The sequence below is a fragment of the Strix aluco genome, chromosome 3 (genome assembly GCF_031877795.1).
Source record: "Strix aluco isolate bStrAlu1 chromosome 3, bStrAlu1.hap1, whole genome shotgun sequence".
NCBI classification, from domain to species: Eukaryota; Metazoa; Chordata; class Aves; order Strigiformes; family Strigidae; genus Strix; species Strix aluco.
In genome coordinates, this window is record NC_133933.1 from 89,552,613 (window position 1) to 89,571,221 (window position 18,609).

The window sequence follows — 18,609 nt, forward strand, 5'->3', positions numbered from 1 at the left end:
TACCTGTGTGTGGCATCACTTTTTTCCCTGCTTTTGAGATCAATTGAAATAACACCAAGAGGCTAGAATTTGAGGGAGAATGTGGCCCATTTCAAAGTATGTATGTATAGGAAAATAACCACTTTGCCTCCACTACCTAATTGGTACCTTTTTCCAGATGTGTACTAGGAAGATGTGGAATTTTCTTCTAATTGGCTGGAGGCTGTCTGTGTCCTGCAAGAAATGACTTTGCATCAGGATAAAAGTCTATTGAAGCAAAATGATTTTCTGAAGGCAAACATGGCCTGTATTGGTACTGCCATCTTAAACAGGTCTTCTTGACACCCTGCAAACAATGTTTTTGTCCTGGTGGTTGCCATCACATGTAATTCCTCGTACAGAGAGCAGTGGTTTTCTAAACAACTTTCTAAACAATATTCTCAAGTTTGCAACCCTAGTCTTACCTGTCTGGTATCACTAGAGGCCTCAGCCTATAGCTTGGGAACTGTCATCAGAGCCCACAAGCTTCTACTAGGTCAGTAGCACTACTTGCAGTGGAATTGAAACAGCGGCTCCTCTTTCATTTGCATGATGGGTATGGGTCAATATGCAAAAGGTTTCCCTAGGCATCTCTTTAGGAAGCAGAATGTGATCCCCAAAATCTCGTATTTATACATAACTTTGTCCTGAAAGCCACCCGAAGTATTTTACAAGAGAGGTGTCTCTTTCTTCGGGTGTCCTAAAAGGCCACAATAAAAGATTAGTGTAGTGCAAAACATACTGGCCTTATTCTCAGATGTGGAGACACATGCAGTGTAATTACATGACACTTGCCATGTCATTGCACTCCTCGCTGAGAAGTTGAACAGTGCCTGTATGTACTTCACAGTACTGAGCTGAGGTTCCAGTGTAGCTTCAATATTAGAAACCTGTAGTCCAGACCACTACGTAGCTTTGACTCACAGTTGAATACCATACAATAGCAGTCTAAGTTGAAAAATTAACAATGTACGCATTTATCTTCCCCAGGGATGTGATGAGTTTAGGGATCACGTTGGTTGGTCATCAAAAGAAAATCATGAGCAGCATTCAGACTATGAGAGCACAAATGCTACATTTACACGGCACTGGCATCCAAGTGTGATAGACATTTCTCCCTTATGAGGGAGGTGACAGACTGAGAGAACAGCACTGGCCTTCACTATATATGAAGTGCTGCTAGAAGACACTTGATTTCCTGGGTCCTTCCTGCAGTGAATAGAAGAGCTACAAGAAGCACCTACAGACTTGAACTCCTAAGTGCCACCAGAATTTATGAAAAGGGAATTAGGATCCACCAGTGGTGGCAAGGAAAACAGCAGTGACAATAAACAAAGTACTACCTGAATAAACAAACAAACACCTTGAGCTCTCTAACCTCCTTTTTATCTAATAGACTTTTTAAATGTACATAAAAATTTAAAAAAGAATATATTTGTCAGATAAAATCATGATATTATTGTTGAATTCAACAAAATATTTTCCTTAAATCTGTGATTTCTGAATCTTTTTTTAATCATTTGTGTTTATTCTTCATAAAGACTTTCTTTTAGTATGATGTTTATATCTTTGGACCTTTTTAGTGCTAATTCTATGACACATTACTACACTGGGTACCTCTGAAGGATTATTTGAGTTCCTAGAGATCTAAGAAGCATGACCAAGCAATGTATATCTGTCCGAACTTTGGTATCCTTTTGTGCCATTTACTTTTGTTAAATCAACACCATATTGACATGGCTAGCTAATTGGCAGGGAGTCAGGAAAATGCAAGTTGCCAAGAGCTCTGATATTTTTTAAAGAATTTTTTAAGATTACACATATACTATCTTTTAAAAGAAAATAAAAGAGAAAAAAAAAAAGAAAAGAAAAAAGAAAAGCAATAATGACCCCTAAGTAGTTCTAGGCACTTTTAGAAAATTGTTTGCAAGATTATTTTAATGGACTAGAATTAAAGTGAGATATATTCTAAGATGTAGATCTACAACTGTAAACCTGCTGAGACACTGCATTGAATGGACAAGTGATTGTAGGAGTGTCTCAGAATACAGGTGCAGTTCTCCAGTGTTACCTAAACCATTTAATCTGAGCACATCACATTTTTTTTCAATACTCTGCATTAGCAAATCTGAGAGAAATAGCTGGCATATATTTTATATGAGTTTAAGCCGTAGGCAGTCCAGCTGTCAGAATAAGGACATAGATTTTATGTGAGAACTGTAGAGCATGAGGGAAGGGGCAGTTCAGAATTTTCAATTTTTTTACAAGCTTTTGCTGCTCTGAACAAACATGCGTGTGCGTGCTCACACAGACTCAAGAGTCATTCATCAGGAATGCAGATGCAAGAGTAGTTGCTCAGTGGAATATCTTTTTACACCATTTACTTACATATGAATTTTGTTTGATTAAAATATTTAACAACCATAAGCAATAATGAGCGGTGTCTTTACAGATACTGCAGGAATGTATATGAACCAGAGAGAAATGCTTTAAAAATCATTTGAAAATTGTGAACTACCCCAGCAATGAAATGCTGTACTTCCAAAGAGAATTGGGCTGCTTCTATTGATTTTGATAGAGAAAGATCCCAGGGATCAGTCATAAATTGGTCTTGTTTGATAATGTGGGCATCCACACAAAAAAAATAAAAACAAAAGAAAAACCCTGTAAATGTTCCTTTGTAAAACTTGTAAATTTTATTTATACTGTCTTGTTTTGTACACACATTTATGTGTAGTGAGCTCTGAATACATTGAAAATGCACTATATTTTTCTATTTTACTTGCAGAGCATCACATACAAACATGTATATTCAGTGCTACATAATGTGTTTTCCCACATTTAGGACCAAAGATAGTTATCAAAAACTTAAATGCATCATTTTCCCCTCCTTTTTTCTCCCTGTTTTTAGATCACTGTACAGTGTTATATTTGTCATTTTATTTATTTGCTTCATTAGAAAAATCAGTTTGGTTACACTAATTTTTTGTCCCCCCTGCCTTTGTTGAAGAAAATCTGTAAAAAGCTTTTAACTAGCTTAATCCCGTTACATAGACACTTCCATTTGTAATCTTTGTAATAGACTGTAAATATATTTTTGGAACTATAATGCAATGTGCATAAGGGTTATTTTTCAGTGTCCATATATGATTGTTTATACAATTCACAGCACTTTACAGTCATGCTGAGAAGCCTAATTTATTGCCTGGATTTGGGCAGAGTAAGAAAAAAAAGGTGAATATTCTTATTTCGTACTAGATTTTCATTCAGTAGAAATGGAGTTATTTTCATGTATGCAGCTCAAGATGGTTTTTTAACAATTAAAATTAATTTTCTAGAAATGCTGTAAAAGTAAGATGCAGAGTAGACTGCATGCCCAATATTGAAATTAGTGCACACAAGCACTTGGCCAAGGCACTTCAAGTAGCCATTGGAACACTTAATTAATAAACATCCGGTTTGTGTTATAACAAATGCTAAGTGCCTCACTACTGGGGTGAGCATCTGTGGGCAACTGTACAGGGTGCTTGTCAGTTTTGCTGCTTCTTTAGGCACCCAGCTATGAATTTAGGAGTCTAACTTCAGACACCTGCTTCCTTATAAATCTCAGCTACTGTTTCTAAGGGCTTGGTGATTAAAGGTGCAATGCAGCAATGCTGGTATTGCTGAGAACCCACAAACCCTAAATGCAAGAGAGTTGAGGCCAAGCTTCACCTTTAGGACCTGATCAATATTCTGAAGCACAGAGGCCTCAAAGCATGTGTGGTGACCTGGGCTCACACATGTAAAAGTGAGAGCCCTTGTATTTCTTCCTTATTTTAACTTGTTTGATTTAAGCCATCTTCTTTGAATAGTAAACATTTTTTAGCATTCGTCTATATACCTTGACTGCCTTAATGTTGCCGCAGATTTTTACACATTTGAAAGTGGTAGAGTAGACCCAGAAAGCACAATCACTATCAATATTTCTAATGTATCCATCTGTTCAGAACATTACTGCAATTTAGAGCACATGCATGTAAATGGGTTTGTAACTGGTAGAGCAGCAACATATTGACGTTGGTTGCAGTTCCCCAGGTTCCAGGAAAACATAGTCCAGTGTAGGAAAAATAAAGTGCCAGAGAAAGTTGATGTTCATGGGAGGAACTGAGGATAAAGTTGTGTCAGAGGAGGAATTAAAGGCTAAATGATGAGACAAAGACATTATCTCAGTTCTGGCTTAATTTCATTGAATTTTGAAATTGTGCATCATTAAAGACAGATTATCAGGCTGTCAGTGAGGCTGATCTTTCTTGACTTTATCCATCTACAAGCATATAAAAGAGAGATGCCTAAGACAAGCAGGATGAATCTCCCTCTGGGAATGCTTATCTCCATTACCTGTAGAGGGAACCCAGATGATTCGCTTAAATTAGGCATCTAACATCTAGATAGTTAAAGTTAGGTGAGCTGATTCCTACCCTATATGTCCTTGGCTGCTACAGTTTCCCCTGCAAGCTGAGTGTCGTAGAAAGGTAGCTCCTCCACTACTAATATGTCCCAGAATGTATTTAAACTGGGCTTTATCACAGAGAGAGGTGATTTTTTTTTTTTTTATTCGGAGATTTGTAATAGATCATCTAAATGCTTTTTGTATATGGGTATTAATTCTTGAAAAAAATTGTGATTGTTCTGAGGAAGACCTGCCTAGTAAATTACAGTTATTTAATATTTTAAATAATCAGAAATATTTGCTGACATACTGCTTCAGTCCAGAGGTTATGTGATCAGATATGATAGTTGCTGTTTGCAAAACCATGTTTATCTAAAGCCTTGTCATGTAAAAATCTCCAGGAGGCAAAGATGCTTAAATGTATCTCAAATTGAATGTTGCCCTTAATATCTCAATAATTAGCTTTGTCTGTATTATTCTCCATTTAAAATGAGTTTTTATATTGTTTAAGCTGGAGTTATCTGGCATCCACTGAGGGAGTTTGAAAAAATGATTTTAAATTAAATTTGCTTTTCTCCACTAATAGTAATATACGGTAAATAGTTTCCACTGTTTTGAATGTTACAAAAACTATTGCTTTAATGCGGGGGATGAAGGGGTTTATTTTTGTTTTGTTGTTGGTATTTTTTTTACATTTATTGGTTAGTAGTTGAAATAAAAAAATAATAATTTGTCCTTAACTTTCTAAATAATTCATATATAGCAATTTTGAGAACAATTTAAATTCCACGACTTTCGGGTTACTACTGAGACGGTGATCATGTCACTACAGCTATAATACTAAGTGATTCCGAGACACCCTGCCACAATGGCAGGTTCAGCCAGCATTCTGTTGCCCAGTAATGGCACGAAGCAGTCCACTGGCTGTGTGTGAGGAGTGAAGGCCAACTCAGCCAGAAAAGGGTCATTTCATCTTTTATAAATATATATATGACATGTTAGAGCTAACACATCCTTAATGCATTCCTTCCCTGCATGCAGTTAGAAACTTACATGCTCATGATATGCACTTGGGTTTTGGTGGGTTTTGTTTGTTGGTTTCTTTGTTTGTTTGATTTTAAACAAGTGACATTGTACTTGTGGAAGAGAACAATTCCCAGACAGGATGACAAGTCCGCTTAAGAAAAGTACAATACAAATTCTTGCCTAACAGTAATTCTGGCAGCAGGTGCTGCAGCGGTATTCAGGCAGTTGGTGCTATGATTTGCTGAGCAACTAGCACAGCAGGGTTTCTGCATGTTCAGGACCTGTTAGGATTGTACTTCTGATGAATTAACTAACTGATGTGTAGAAACAGGCAAATTTTTTCCCCAACCAGCTTGGAATGGACTGGTAGATGGTAGATTTGGGATTCGCAAGACTACTCAAAAGTCTTAGCCTCAGACTAATTTCTAGTAAAACAAGAAATTCTGGGCAGCAGCCTATAGTTTCTCTTCTATTCCCTTAAGGGTTGTCAAATGTAGCCAACAATTACTTTCAAACAGAAATCTTTATTGTTTGCATACTGAAGCCTTCTATTTACTTGGGAATAGACAGTTCTGTAATTAAATTTCCTGCAAAAAGGATTGGGCAGTGATGGGGAAGGGGGAGGGGAATACAAAAAGTTTGGAGAAAAACCCATGAAAACAAAGAAAGAAAAACCCAATCCAACAAATGACCTGTGAAACCTGAAGTATGACGGGGCTCACCACTTTTGTAACACATTCCACATAGGAATTTGAAAAATGTAAGAGATTAAACCATAGGCATAAAATCTGCAATATCCTGACAAAAGAGTAGTGGCAGAATGCAAGCTACATTTGTGGGAGTTCTTCCTCTCTGGATTTGATTTTGTGAGATTTTTAAGTTAGTATAATTAACACATGCATTTAGACTAAAATCTGTTGGGACAGGCTAAGGGACAAAATTAGTACGTCTATAATATCCATGAAATTCTCAGTACACTTTCAGGGTGTGTAGAGGTTAGGCAGTTTGAAAGTTAAAGGAGTCTTGTGGAGTTTATATGCTGTACAGACTGTGTAGGTTATGTCCAGCAAGATTATGAAACCCTCATAATATGAGGAAAACCCTCACTTTTGTACCTGGTGAAGAGTCAGAAGATGGAAGGGAATGGATAGAGAGGGGTGTGAAGCCATTCAGAATATGTGAGTCTAAGTCGCAGCGCTCCCTAAATGTTGCTGGCAGGGGAGTTAAGGATTGTCAAGATTTTTTGTTTAAGTAAAGAGACACTGTTAATAAAATATACCTAATAATCTAATGTGGAGTGGTTTCAGTACTCTGATTTTTCCTCAGGCCAGATTGGAATTTGTCAAAGAGACTAAATTGAGACAGATGGGAAAGCAACTGGTAGTACACAGCTCATTCAAGCAGACTTGAAAGACATGAAAGGAGAATTTTACATTAAAAGCATGAAAATAAAACATGAACTCTGATGATATTTGCTCTCAGAAGGTTTTAGAGTCATATTCTTTAAGTCTGGGGTAATGATAGATTAAGTCTTTAAGTCTGGGGTACTGATACTATAAAAATTGGGTGAAATTAATGCCTAGCTAGAGTGGCCAAGAAAGAACCATGAGTCAAAAAATAGTTGATGTCTTGATAGACTCTGAAAAAATACGTGATACAACCATGCAAAACTTGTGTAGCCAGCCAAATGAATCTTGGACATAACAAGACATCATGCCCAGTGCCAGAAGAGCTAAATCAGGAACAGAAAATCTATTCATCCATGGACCAAGGCTTCTGTATTTAATTGAACCAAATAACCAATTGTAGAACTGTGGTGCTAATATGCTAATAATAATTAATACTAATAGTTAAAAGCTACAACTTAGAAGTAATCTGATGAATCATCAGAAATGGCTAACACTGAAAAGCACACTCAGTGGTTAAGCCATAGCTATGCCCAAAGACTTCCGTGCTACTGGTATTAGAGTTTCATGACTCTGAGTATTTCAAGTCATTTATAAACTGGAGACATTATAGCCCCAAGTCCATAACTAAAACTTTCCTCTTTTGTGCTAAAAAAAGAGGAAGAACTACCGAGGAGTCTGTAAAGTCTATCAAGTTCAATAGACATTATCTTCTGATTGTTTCCTTAGATTTACCAAGAAAACCATGAGTTTATCTCTTACATAAAGAAATAAACTTCCTGCTCCAAAGATGCCATCTCACTGAGAAGAAAAATCATCCGTTAATTTTACTAGGACATCCAAATCTAGCTTGAAAGAGGCTAGATTGAAGAATGACAGATAGAATGTATCCACATTGATCCTTCATACTTCATGTCTGTAGAAACATTACTCCGGCAATTTCTTGACTATCATTCAACCTGTCTTACTATGCCAGCTTCCACTGGCTTCCTGAATGGCTGCATGTCTTCTAGATGTCTTCTAGAAAATGTTTCACTTTCCTTTCCTCAGGGACCAACCAGCCTATGCCAAGAATGCATGTGTAGCTTAAGAGTAAGAAGGTGCAGGAATCTCAAATTGGTTCTCTCCAGAATGTTCTTTTCAGTCACAGTCGTAAATTAAATTTGTTCTCCCACTGAGGTTGCACATAGTAAACTGCATGAGAAATCTGATTTGCCTGGAATAAACTTAGTAAAATCATCCAAATAGCTCCTGAAGGCCACTCAGAAATAGCAGTTTTTAACTGGTGGTTAGGATTTTGTTCAGAAAGTGAAAGAGGTGGGTCTATGAGAAGTCTGTGTGTGCAGCTTTCACATTGTAAAACACTCCACTTACCGAACTATGGAGCTTTCTGGGTAGCAGATATCCTCAATCACTGTCACTGAAACTAGACCACAAATGCAAAATCTATGAGTCCATAAGAATAAACAAGCAAATAATAAATTATGTAACAGAATTAGATCAAGTCTTCACCATTTATTTTTTGGTCTTGGCAGCACTGGTGCTTCCATGTGAGGTCTGTGAAAGAGTAAGATGGGTCCAGACAATAGAAGAGGAGAATGGTATTGGGTGGAGTGAGGGGACTCTCTGAGTGGGAAAGGAGAGGCTGAGAGGAGGTGCTGGACCTGTGGGTGACTTTGGGCAATCTTTATATTTCTGTTTCAGGATCTTTGCGGTGCAGAGCCCTTGCCCTCAGCCCATTTCATCCCACGTCTCTCTCCTGGGTTTTACTCAAGTAGTCCCTTAAGTCCTCCTTTATATTACTCTATACAAAATAGCAGTGTCTTCTTGCCCAGTAGCTAGTGTTGGTACCCTCATGGGCAGGTGGAGAAGAAGACAGGCTTAGATTCAAATCCAGGACAGTATGCCTACAGGAAGAAATTGGGCCATCAAGGCACTGAGAGGGATTCTGAATGAGGATTTTCGTTTAATATTACTGGGCCTCAGTACTATGGACAAGTGATTGATTGCTATTGAGGAGAGAAAGGCTGCACCTTACTATATAGCTACCCTATACAGTTCATCCACTGCCAAGAGCAGGAAGAGGGGTGGGGAAGAGAGAAAAATAAAAAAGCTTTCAGGCATTTTTTTGTAGTGCTCTTTTCAACGGAAATAATTGCCTCAATGACTACATTTTGCAAGAGAAAAATCCTCTTTGATGCTTCCTACTCACTGGCAGAAGTATCCCAGATAGACTGTGTGCTGTCTGTTGCAAATCTCAGTCACAAGCTGCCTCCTATCCCATGAAACTGCCTGCCTAACATCGAGGTGTCTCTCAGAGAATACCTTTCTTGTGGTAGTTACTTGAGTATCACACCACCAAAGTCCTCCTGCAGGTGTGCATGTTTGTTTCCTTATGCAGAGGTATCTCTGGCTTTTGAGGGATGTTTCCCCAGCCATGAGAAGGGAAACTACTTTTTTCACTATACTCTACTTCCATTTCTCCCCAGCTGGCATTAATCATTAATACTTACCTAGCAGCACCCATGCTTCACTGGGGGGTAAGAAGATGACAGTGAGGAAGGAACATTTAGTACCCCAGCAACAACAAATGCAACATCTATCTACAGCCAACAAACTATGGGTCAAGGAGTAAGTGCAGAAATCATTAGTGTTAAAAATTAAAAAACTTTGTGTATGGGAGGGGGGTTGTTGCATACAGAACTGCTGAATCAGCCAGGCTTACATGTGAAGTGCTCAGTAACATTAACGATACAAGCTAACGGAGTATGTTTAAAATAATATCCAAATCTTTTGATTGACAGTACAATCTAAGAGGAAGCTGAATGGCAGAAATCAAAACACCTGATGAGGGGACTATTTCAGGGCAGTGGAATGAAAGAATTACTTTCTGTGATTTTATACTCCCTATAATGAATGGCAGAAAAGTCTCTTATCATTCTTTTATACTATTATAAGCCTATTTCTTACAGATTTTATGAAATTAATGTAGCTGGATTAATGAAAAACATATGGAAACTAATGCTTTATTTATTTATTTATTTATTGTCTGCTTCTGAATTATTTGCTGAAAATGAAGATATTACCTAGAAATACTACCTGTTTTCAGTATAGCAAAGTATCTTAATAATTATGGAAAAGGAAAAATATATCCTTATAAATTAAGCCTTCAAAGCAGCTAATACTATTTTTACATTTGTATTTTGAAATAGGATTGTGTAAAGCTGAATTTATCTTTTTTTTTAACATCAGATGCTGTCAAGTTATTTAAATTTAAAATCCTAGTGGAATGGATATTGTATTCATTTCATAATGCTTTTACAAGTGGTTGCATGATATTTAAGGTTGAATTTTCACATCTAAATTAACAGTGCTTCACTTTATACCAGAGAAACAGAAACCATGTATCTCAGCATACAGTTATGCAACTGCACGTCTGTCATTGAGCCATTGCAGAATACTTTTGCAGAACAGAATATTATATTTGGCGGTGCTTACACCATAAGTTCTATTGTGTTGTTGCTATTGGTTTTGTATTTAAGCCCTTTTGGTGATGGAAGCCCTTGTTAGCTAAGGTCAGTGAGCATTATTAAGCAGATGAGTATGATGTAAATTAGTAGAAGACATTTGCTGAAAGTATGGAGATATCTTGCAGAGATGACATCCAGCTGTTACTGAGCTCACTCTCTCTCCTTGTCTAGCATAAATGCTGGAACAAGCCAACAGACTGACTCCCCTCATGCTTATTGACAGCTGAATCATGGCTACCCATGGTTCGGGATAGATAGCTGATAGAAATGTAACACCTGTCTGGAATCCTTTTACCTCTGTTTCCAAGAAGACTCACCTTATTTTTTTGTGATTTGATGAATGGCCTACTTCTTTTCTGACAACACATGAAAATTTTACATAGCTCTTAGGTGAGAAAGGCATAGAAAGAGTAAGACAGGCTCTACAGCTTTGGGCTGTGGAAAGCCCAAATACAAGAAGGCCAACATGATACTTTCAACGTCTGTGTGGGAATGGAGAGACTCTGTACATATTCATATATTGTCAAACACTTTGAGCTGCAGCTGCTTGCATGGGAAAAGCTTGGTTAGGCTAAGCCTAATCCAAAACTACCTCTAAAATTCCTTCCTGCACTGTATAATCTCTTTCCTTCCTGAAGCCCCTTTCCCTTCCAGAAATCCCCTCCATCTTACTCTGAAATTGGTGTTTAGGCCACTTCTCTGGGAACGAGGAGACTTATTCTGAGTAAAATGGAGTTTATTCATGGAAAAGGTTGAGTGACCTGTCATGCCCCAGGAGAGCTAACATCTTGGTCTGCAGGCACTGCACTTCCCATATCATTCAGCCATTGCTCAACTATTAGATAAAATGCATAAGACCTCTGGTCCTTTTACACATGTTTCCCATTGAAAGGATGCATTTAGGCATCTACTTTCAGAGAAGGTTTGGGGCTGTGAATCCCTGAAAGTAGTTTCCTCAGGACACATCCAGATTTACTCCTGGGATATGTGATGGCGTGCCCAGGACCCTCTGAGAACTAGTTCTCATTGGGTTTTCTTTCTGTGGAATTTACAGTGTGAGTGGTAACTTGTGCCTGTATTAGTTTTGTTCCATTATTGACTACAGGTATGGCTTTGGCATGCATCAGAGACTGGGTAAATGAGTACTAAATACGACTAAGTACTAAATCGGAACTAAATCTGATGAGTACTAAATCCAACCGTACAGATATTCCAACCAAGAACTGAAGCTCTCAGCAGGGCTTGTCATCTGGTTTATCACTGTCTTTGACTAGTCTTCAGTTTCTCTAAACCGTTTTAGGCTTCTATCTCTCCAGGGAGACAGAGTATCTAATCCAGGCCTGGAATGACATTGGACAGCAGGGCAGATAGGAAGGAAGCATTAACATAATGAATAGCTAAGTCATACAGATTCAAGGAAATTATCAAATTGGTTTGTCATGTGTCACTCAGGGATCCTCATCTCCCATTTGTTGATATTTCATCCTTCTTAGCTTGCACCTGGTCTCTGCTCTGGTGAAACCAGTACTTGGCAGTGAGAACTAGGTACAGTCCAGAGTAAAGCCATGCCACAGTCCAAGGTATAAATACACTTTCTCATTAATTTCTTGATCTGGAGATCTTAATCCTGGTGCTGACCAAAAAATATCAGCAGAGATAGAGCCAATATAAATTAACCCGAGGTTTTAAATACCTATGCATCTTAAGTGCTCTTTGTGACTACCATTTGCCTTTAGCTTTGAATAAATTCACATGTCCATCATTTTTACTAATTGAAATACTTACTTGCCTTCAAAATAGTAAAAAGAAACTATCAGAATCCTTTTGGAAAGCATTTCTCCTCAGAGTTCCTTTTTGCTGCATTCTTTTCTCATGCATTCTTTACATTACTAGGGTTTCAAAGGGCGGGTGCAAAAAAAGCTAATAGAAATGAGATTTAGCTTAGTTGGTATTTTCCCTTCATGTAAAATTAGTCCCTAGGACACTACACTAGAGACAGATAAAAACATTCTATCCCTCCATCAGATTGCTTCCTCTAGCTTTTTTTTTTTTTTTTTTTTTTTACTGAACTTCAGACGTTATGGCTATTAATATTGTCAAATCCTCTTCTCAGCTTATCATAAAACATCTGCTCCCATTTTGTCCAGTTTGGTGACAGAGATGTATGGCATGCTACAATGTATTAATAATGCTCTTCTCCTGAATGAGTAGCTTCCCTTTGATTCACACTGTTAAATAATCTAATCCATGTGCTAGAATGACAGATAGTATTTTGGAATCAACTGTAAGAATATTGGTTGGTATGGCAGGGGGACATTCCTCTGCTGGTTTATTTTTCTTTAGTATTAGTGTTACATTGGCTTTTCTAAACATCTGTAATAAATTGCTTTTCTCTCAGGAATCTTCAAATAATTTAGTTAAGAGATTGCTAACCATATGTAAAATAATTTCTATTCAGTCCTGGCCTGCATCCATTAGTCCTAAAGCTATATTGTTTTGGAGATTTCATATGGCTATCCTGTCACTAAATGTACAGTAAAATCCACATCTTTTTTTTTCTTTTCTTTTTTAAACTCTGGGGTTTTTTTGGCAACACAGGTAACATAAACATTGTGTTAGGGTGCCTAATATCATGTAATGACTGAGGCAAGTCAGTTAAAATGTTTTATAAGACTTTTTATCAATACTGAGAGCTTCTGATAATATCAGTTAGGCTGAAGGAGAGTCTACTTTATTAGTTTACATGATAGAATCTAGCTACCATGTGTACGCTCTTTTAATTAAGCAGAGTTTAAATTGAACACACCCATTCCACCCTTTTCCTGCTTCTCTGTTTTAAAGAGTTATCTACATCTTCTCTCAGTCCTTAATTTTATACCCAAACACCCATCTGAAAAAAACTGCACCTCATTCATTTCGTTCCTTTATTTCCAATACTGAAATTGTCAAGTATAACCCTGTGGCTCATTGAAATCCAATGTGAAACACAACTATATTTCCTTCATGTTAGAGGTGTTTGCTTGGGAATCTTTGGGTTTATTGATGTTTACCAAGCTAGTCAATGACAATTTTTGTCAAGTAGTGATGTATACATGGCAATGACAATGATAGTGTAATTTGCCTCTATTACTTCCTGATATCAGGATTCTGCTGCACTGTCAATTTCATATATGTTGTTATTATTTGTTTGACAGAATCAAAAACATGCCAGGTGCTTTGCAAAACAGAGAACAAGAAAAATCCCTTTCCAGAAGAGATGACAGCCTGAATAGAAATGACATAATGGCAGGAGACAAAGGAAGCAGAAAGGGGAAGCAAAACAAGAGTTATAACCATAAGATCATGAGATTGGTTTGGAGGCACAGTGAACGCTATGAGGCATTTTTTTAAAGCACATAAGGACTGTAGTTGGGATTAGAGAATGGAAATGTAGAAAAGAAGCATGGAAAGGAATGGAGAAGAAGGGAGGAACAGACTGGCAACAGGAGGAAGAGTAAACAGAGGTGTATGGGAGAGGCCAGAACACACACCTGACAAACTGAGGATTATGACTAATGCCAAGAATGAAAGACCACATCTGAAGAGCATGATGATTTCAGGAGGATGGCGAAGCAGGACGTGGCGATGCTGCTAGGGAGAGAAGAGCCAGCAAAGCTGCCCTGGAAGCCTGCCCTGGAAGTTCCTCACACTAATATAACCCTGCTTCCCCATCTTCTTTCTAGCTCCCTTCTTATACACAAAATATGTATATAGAAGAGCAAAGGAGAAGGAGAAGCAGCTAAATCAAACATTTCCAAAGATCCTGCTGGGGAAGAAGTTTAAGCTGGGATGATACAGATTTACTCCTATTCATGCTGCTGCTGGTAGCAAGCAGCAGAGAGCATCCTGTTAGCCCTTCTCATGCAGACAAATCAATGGAAGTCTTTGCCACTACTTACAAATAGGCCTTGCTGAGAAACACTCAGCAAAATTATAATACTCCAGCCAATCCAGGACATTTTAAAATGTCCTTTCATTGTAGATCAGAAAGAATCAGAAATTATAATGTTCACAGTGAAATGGAAACAGGGAAGAAAAATATTTGAGCGGTTTCTGTTAAAGCTGAAAATAATCATTTCAATATTACAGAAAAATATAAGGGGGATTTTGCTCATTTAAAAATTATAACTTCATGTAAATTTATGATAAAATTGGGAATTATTTTAATTATGTTGGATTGGCTTGCCTTTTTTTTTTTTTTTTTCTTCTGGAAAACTGGTGTTGTTTTAGGAAGAAAACTGGAAAATTGCCATTTTCAGTCTGTCAGACATTTTAAACTACCCTGATTTCCAAGATAAGAATTCTTCAGGAGTAAGAAAGCCGAAAAGTGGCCAGTTTAATCTCTTCCTCACTTCCTTCTCCTCTGCTTTGGTGGTCAGACATGTCTAATGATTAGGCTGCAAAGAGCAAAACCAGTTTCTATGTCTCCCTGAGAAAAGACATTTTGCCAGCTTCTTTAAGAATCATCAACTAGATCTACTTAGAGGAAGTCACTTTTTTGCTACAGACTATGTCTCCATTTAAATCCTCCTCACAGCTCTTCCATTTTTCCTGGGAAAGTTTATCAGAAAGCATGCTGGAAAGGGTCAGATCTTTCTGTCTCCTGTGAAACTGGTTTTAGACATAGTTATAACTTGGCAGATGTACTGATATGACAGTTGAGAGACTGCTGCTGGTAATGGAGTATTCTATTACTTTGGCATATATAGACACTTTTTGCTTGGTACTTCTGACCACAAAGTATTGATGTTTAGGGTACTATAGGTACTTATTAATTGTATTTTTTCTTATAAGTTTTAGAGGACAGCACTGGGTAAATTTTTCTTCTTCAGGGTAACACAGCTTTGCATGAGTCATTCATCTTGAACAGAGTGATATCAAGTTGGTTGTTGTGACACCTTATCAATTTTTAGCCTTTTCCAGTATTGGAATGATTTAATTATAGTCTAGTGGAGACAATGGCCTTGTTTAAGAAAATCTTGGTGACTCTGGATAGGATTCAAATAATTAATCTAAGTAAGGAGGAGACAATTGAAAGTCATAGCTGAAATATTACTAAAAATCCTTAACTGGTTGGGTTTGTCCATCATTTATTGAAAGATTTTGGTAAATGGTGGCTTACTGAATGCTAAAATTGCAGCAATGGCCGAGTATATCTTTTTTATTGTCTTCAGTTTGAACTTTGCTTAAGTTAATTAAACTCTTGTCACCTCGGGATACCATTTTAGCAGTGAGGTTTACAAGACCTACTCTGTCAATGTAGAAACTTCAGCTACTAAAGAACATACCAGGTATAGACAGTTAACACAATGTTCAACAGTGCTTGAAGAATCAGGCCTGCCTCAGTAATTCCTCTCCACCATTATTGAAATAATACTGGATTTAAATTATATAGCGATGGTGTCAATTTACAAAATCTACCCTGCTTAAATTCCTCTTACAATCAAATGTAGCTTATAACAGTCCACATATCATTAAAAGAAAGAGATTGCAAAGCAGTGTTATAGTATCTCCCCATAATACAGAATTTTATACATATCATTTTTACATATTTGAAAGAACCCCATTAACTCAGTTGCATACAACTTTTTGCAATAATAGACTCAGCATAAAGCAATATCAAAACATAGTTAGTATTTCTACTAATTATATTTAGCCAAGGTCCAGATTTTGTGTAATTTTCTCCCTGCCTCTGGTATGATAGGGGATATGGAAGATGTCTGTACCTACCTTTCGGCCTTGAGAGATTCCACTGTGTGGCACCTTCCCACCCTCTGCTATCAAAAAGAAAAAGATAATTTCAGTTGAGAAAGGTGGCATAACCTCTGCAGTTTGTCCTACCTTCTGAGTGCACACACTGAACTGGATGCATGATTTGGGAAGGGATTTAATACCAGCTACCTCAGTAGCCATGTGGTGTTAAAGGAAAAAGGCTGGGGGGAAAAAAAAAAAAAAAAAAAAAAAAGAGTATTATTCTGAGAGTGAAGGACAGCATGGTTATTTTGCCTATAATTTTTTTTTTAACCTTGCCTATACTTCTCCTGCCAGTCCTTTCCTATTGTTATCTATGAGCTTTTCCAAAAAGACACTTAGTTCTGCATAAAGTAAGAATATCTGCACTGAGTCAAATCACAACTCCACGTAGCCCTGTGTACCTGGCAGGCACTCTGCCTTGGTAAGGGTACAGTACTGTTGTTATAAGGCCTCCACTGTCCCCTACAGATTAGGGACAGCTTCAGCTGTTGACTTCCAGACATCTTCAGGGCTCTGTATCCAATATGTACAGTTCAAATGCTTCCTAAATCAAGGGGTGCACTATGTTTAATAGTCTGAATTTGTCCTAGATCCTGTGAATTTACTTCCTCCTTCTGTCTCTTTCTCTCTGTCAGTCTTGCCCTTCTTTCTTCTGAAGTAGAATGACCAGGGCTGCATGAATTATTCAACATAAGAGTGTATGATGTATTTATACAGTGATATAGCTATACAGTGTATTTATACAGTGATATATATGTTTTCTATTTTGTTTACAGTTTCTTTCTTAACCATCCAAATATCCTGTTTCACATTTTTACTTGATACTGAGTGCTTGACTCTGTGTTTTCAGAGAGCTGTCTAATGTTAATTCATTATTTTTTTCTTCTCAAGCAACAGCTAATTTGTAGTCCCTGCCTGTGTATATATAGTTAGACTTATTTTTCCCTTGTGCATTTTTTCTGCTTTATCAAATTTTATCACCACTTTATTGCCAATGGCATTCAAAATTGTGAAATAATTTTGCAGTTCCTTACAGGCAGCTTCTGATTTAACTTTTAAAAATAATTTTGTATCAAACTTTCTCATCTGACAGTTCTTAGATATCACATGTCCCTTTACTACTAATAAAAGTACTTTTGCTTAAATCCTTTGTTTTAATTCATGCCTCAGTCCAGGAATCTTTGCAAACACTTAAGTGCCCCATTGCTATAATTCACTTCTGCATTTTTCAGGATGGGGGAGGGAGGTCTTCAAGCTATTGTCATTTATGTTTTATTAATTGGAAAATTAAAAGTACAAATTGGACCTTCTTATTGCCTACCAGCTCTGACAGTGGTTATACAACCTTCAGAGTGAAAAATTGCTAAGGGCTAGATCCGTAAAGTGCATTTAGGACAAGCCTTTAGACTCATAGATGTCCTGCCTCCTCATGGAAGCTATAAACCCAGATTAGACACATCTCTCTACACTGAAATCTGGGTGTTTAGCAACAGCCTTTATCAACTCTGGCATACCAAGCAGTGAACAGTCTGAGTGAACCAGAGAAACAGCCAAATGGGTGAAATAAAACAAGTGAATGAATGGTGTGCTGATATTGGTATATTTTTCAACACTGCCTTACTCGTGGGACTACAGGTTGTTGCGAGGTGAGACTTTCAGCATCTCTCCCACAACAGCTGTTCCTCTTGTTTATCCCACTATTCCCTGCAGTGAGCTCTAGCATTAAACTGCAATGCTGAGGTGTCAATCCCTCTCTTTCCCAGTAAATATTAAACTTGCAGGGTTAGGCAACAACTGAGTGGACTTTGGGGAATTATCCTGTCAGTGCGAGCACCCAAAGCTGCATTTAGCCACTTCTGTTTCTTTGCAGGTCTAAACTGAGGTCTGTGTTACAATACCAGTGAAAGTAGTGAGAATAATTTGAACCATGATTTAGCAAATCTGTTAAACTTGCTTGTGTAAAAAGGAATCACTTCTGTTTTTCCCATATCTTAACTTCACTGAAATGACATTTTAGTAATTGCCCAAATCCTAGTCTCTGTCTACAAAAGGATTATGTCATGACCCATGTTACCTTATGTGAATACAGAGAGTATGTAATTGTAGATAGGTGAGTAGACCCTATGAGTTTTTAGTATCCATAACATACCAGAAATCTTACATAGTGGGGGAAATAAGTGGACGATATAAGTGGGTGATGACTGATATTTAGTGTTTCTAAAACTGAGTCGCATCCTTGATATTTGAAAGAATAATGAAGCGCTTTTTTATTTAGTTATTTGGGTTTTAGAAACATCTCTACTTGCATATATTTAAAATACAGAAATATGCAGTACTGTGTTTATTTTTCTGTAGTTACAAAAGTAATTCTTTCAAAAGCTATAGCTATACTCAGCTGGCCAGT

The 18,609-nt window shown here is 37.4% G+C and overlaps 1 protein-coding gene across 6 annotated transcripts in view; it reads left to right on the forward strand.

Annotated features, from left to right (window-relative positions):
* The window catches only part of EPHA7 (EPH receptor A7), a 170,511-nt gene extending 153,161 nt beyond the window's left edge, over nucleotides 1–17,350 (forward strand). For 4 of the 6 annotated variants that reach the window (XM_074819521.1, XM_074819525.1, XM_074819522.1 and 1 more), the window contains one exon: nucleotides 13,607–17,350. In XM_074819521.1, the coding sequence (XP_074675622.1) occupies nucleotides 13,607–13,802 (196 nt within the window). In that variant the 3' untranslated portion in view covers nucleotides 13,803–17,350. Of the gene's footprint in view, nucleotides 1–1,008; nucleotides 5,191–13,606 lie in introns of those variants that run through there. The other 2 variants (XM_074819523.1, XM_074819524.1) reach the window with 1 other exon arrangement.
* The last annotated feature ends 1,259 nt before the right edge of the window (nucleotides 17,351–18,609 follow it).